The following is a 2,526-nucleotide window of genomic DNA, read 5'->3' on the forward strand; positions in this document are numbered from 1 at the left end:
TCCCCACCCACCCAAGAACATGAAAGAGAGTATCATGTTCCTTGCATGTGAAAACAATATTTCCTGCTGTTGCCATCCGAAGCACCTCACTGGAATCGCTCCACTGATTGCTTACTAATCAAGAATTGTTGTGCGACACCTTTCAGAGATGTTTTAATAAAGCTATTGTTTGCTAAATTAACTATCATCATCACTTCACCTTCCCTGCCTCCCACTACAACCATTGTTAATGCTACTACTACAGTCACTATTATCGTTAATATGCAAACCCAATGAGGGTGCCTCTATATGGTCACTTGACCTTTCAGACATAACAGCTTTATTTCCATGAAACCTCATCCTATCATCTTAGGTTCAAACCGACTGCAGGTACTTCATTACCTGACCTGTTCTGAATGAGATTTATTTCTCATTATCTCAACACTATAAAGTTAGAGTTAAGCACCGGCATATCACCAATAATGCTTTTAGAATATCGATGTCTATCAAAGTTGACCAAAGTCTTGTGAATGGATTTGGTAGACAAAACTTCAGAGCTTATTGCATGCAAGTGTGTGTGTGTGTGTGTGTGTGTATGTAAAGTCTCATCACATCCATCTTTCCATGCTTGTATGGGTCAGATGGCTGTTACTGAGGCAAATTTTCTACATCCAGATGTCCTTCTTGTCAGCAACTCTCACATTTTTCCAAGCAAAATAATAATTCCTTCTGGCTGGACTATATTTCATAGAGTATTGCAAACGAATGAAACTGAACTTAATTTTGTTTATTTAGCATAATCTCTGATGGTAATACCATCACTGCTACTACTGCTGAATAAATATAACAGTACTGTGTATACATACAAATATGTGTGTGTGTGTGTGTGTATTATAAATACTTGTTGATTTCCATCTCTTTGTCTTTTTCAGCTCAATCACCCTCATGTTGTATTTCAAGCAACTCACTCAGAGGAGGAACGCTGTGGTAAGGACATGAAAACTTATTTTCCTTGGTCTTTTCTTTTTTTCTTTAGTGCAAACAACATGCACCATGCATAATCATTACAACTAGTTCTTTTGTTTTTGCATGATGTCTTGAATGCGGTCAGCTGTTCAGATATGGTCATTGTATCTGTGCTATGTCTATAACATTGGTACTTCGATCTCAAATGTCCTTTCTACCAAGCTGGAATTACCATATCTACTTATGCATAAGTCGCATAAAGATGAAAAACAAAGTAGACCTCAGCTTAGATTTGAACTCTGAACAGAGACTAACAAAACACAAACATGGCATCACATTTCATCAACTACATTAATAATAATGTCTTGGATTATTTCATCGATGCTATAGGAATGAAAGGCAAATTTTGACCTCTAACCTTGGGTTCAAACTCAAAATGGAGATGGTATCCATCCACTGACCAAAATTCTCCAATAGTGTAGTGCCATTATTTTTTGCACTCGAGCTGCATCAGCTATTTCTTTCAGACCCTTCCTGTCTTCTTCTCCTCCTCCCAAACTATCCCCCTGATTTCTTACTATTATTATTATTATTAATAATAATAATAATAATAATAAAGTAATGCTATTCTGATCACCTGAGCTAACATAGGTCTCAAGTTTTATTACCTTAACCCTTCCGCCAATCCAATCCACTTCACTCTCTTGCTTTTATTCTATCATTAAAATGTCTTCCAGTCAAAACCATATTTTAACCATTCTCTCTCCTTCACTTTGATCTCGTTCTTTACTTACTCATTTCTCTGTCTTTCATTACCTCTATCCCTGCGACTTACTCATTTCATCTTGCCCTCCACACCTCTCTCTCTCTCTCTCTCTCTCTCTCTCTCTCTCTCTCTCTCTCTCTCTCTCTCTCTCTCTCTCTCATGATACATCTCTGTCTCATACACACACACACACACACACACACACACGTCACTCATTCTGTCTTTCTCTCTGTTCATCTCCTTTTTCTGTTCATTCTCTTCCTCTTCCTCTTTTCCTTTCTCCACCTCTCTATCTTTCAACTACTCTCACAACCAACTCACTAGCCTCCAGTTGTCAGCAGAATGGAAAACCATTAGACTTATTGAAGCTTACATGGCCCTGTCTATAGACGGTACACGCATTATACTTGCATACGCACATACATTCATACACACATTCACTTTGCACAAATGCACGCACACGTGCACACAAACACTCACACACACACATTTACATACTCCCACAGATGCACATACACACACGGAACAATTATCTTGAAAGAACGAATGCTAAGAAGATATGGGATTGTCAGTAGGACATCTATTTTTTGGTTAGTCCTGTCATGTAAGAAACCATCATCGTCATCATCATCATTGTCATCATCATCATTGTCATCATCATCATCGTTGTCATCATCATCATTATTATCATCAGTATTAAATCATAATATTGCATGTTTGTTGTAATACCAAGCTCAGCTTAATGTTCAAGTGCATTGCATTTTCCTTTTCATTTGCTCTATGCTATCTATATATATATATATATATATATATAT

The 2,526-nt window shown here is 37.3% G+C and overlaps 1 protein-coding gene across 2 annotated transcripts in view; it reads left to right on the plus strand.

The window, feature by feature from the left end:
- LOC106880640 (disintegrin and metalloproteinase domain-containing protein unc-71) overlaps positions 1-2,526 on the plus strand; it is a 274,677-nt gene that overhangs the window by 241,173 nt on the left and 30,978 nt on the right. For both annotated transcript variants that reach the window (XM_014930680.2, XM_014930681.2), the window contains exon 7: positions 912-966. In XM_014930680.2, the coding sequence (XP_014786166.1) occupies positions 912-966 (55 nt within the window). The remainder of the gene's footprint in view (positions 1-911; positions 967-2,526) is intronic.

Source organism: Octopus bimaculoides, chromosome 9 (assembly GCF_001194135.2).
Source record: "Octopus bimaculoides isolate UCB-OBI-ISO-001 chromosome 9, ASM119413v2, whole genome shotgun sequence".
Taxonomy (NCBI): domain Eukaryota; kingdom Metazoa; phylum Mollusca; class Cephalopoda; order Octopoda; family Octopodidae; genus Octopus; species Octopus bimaculoides.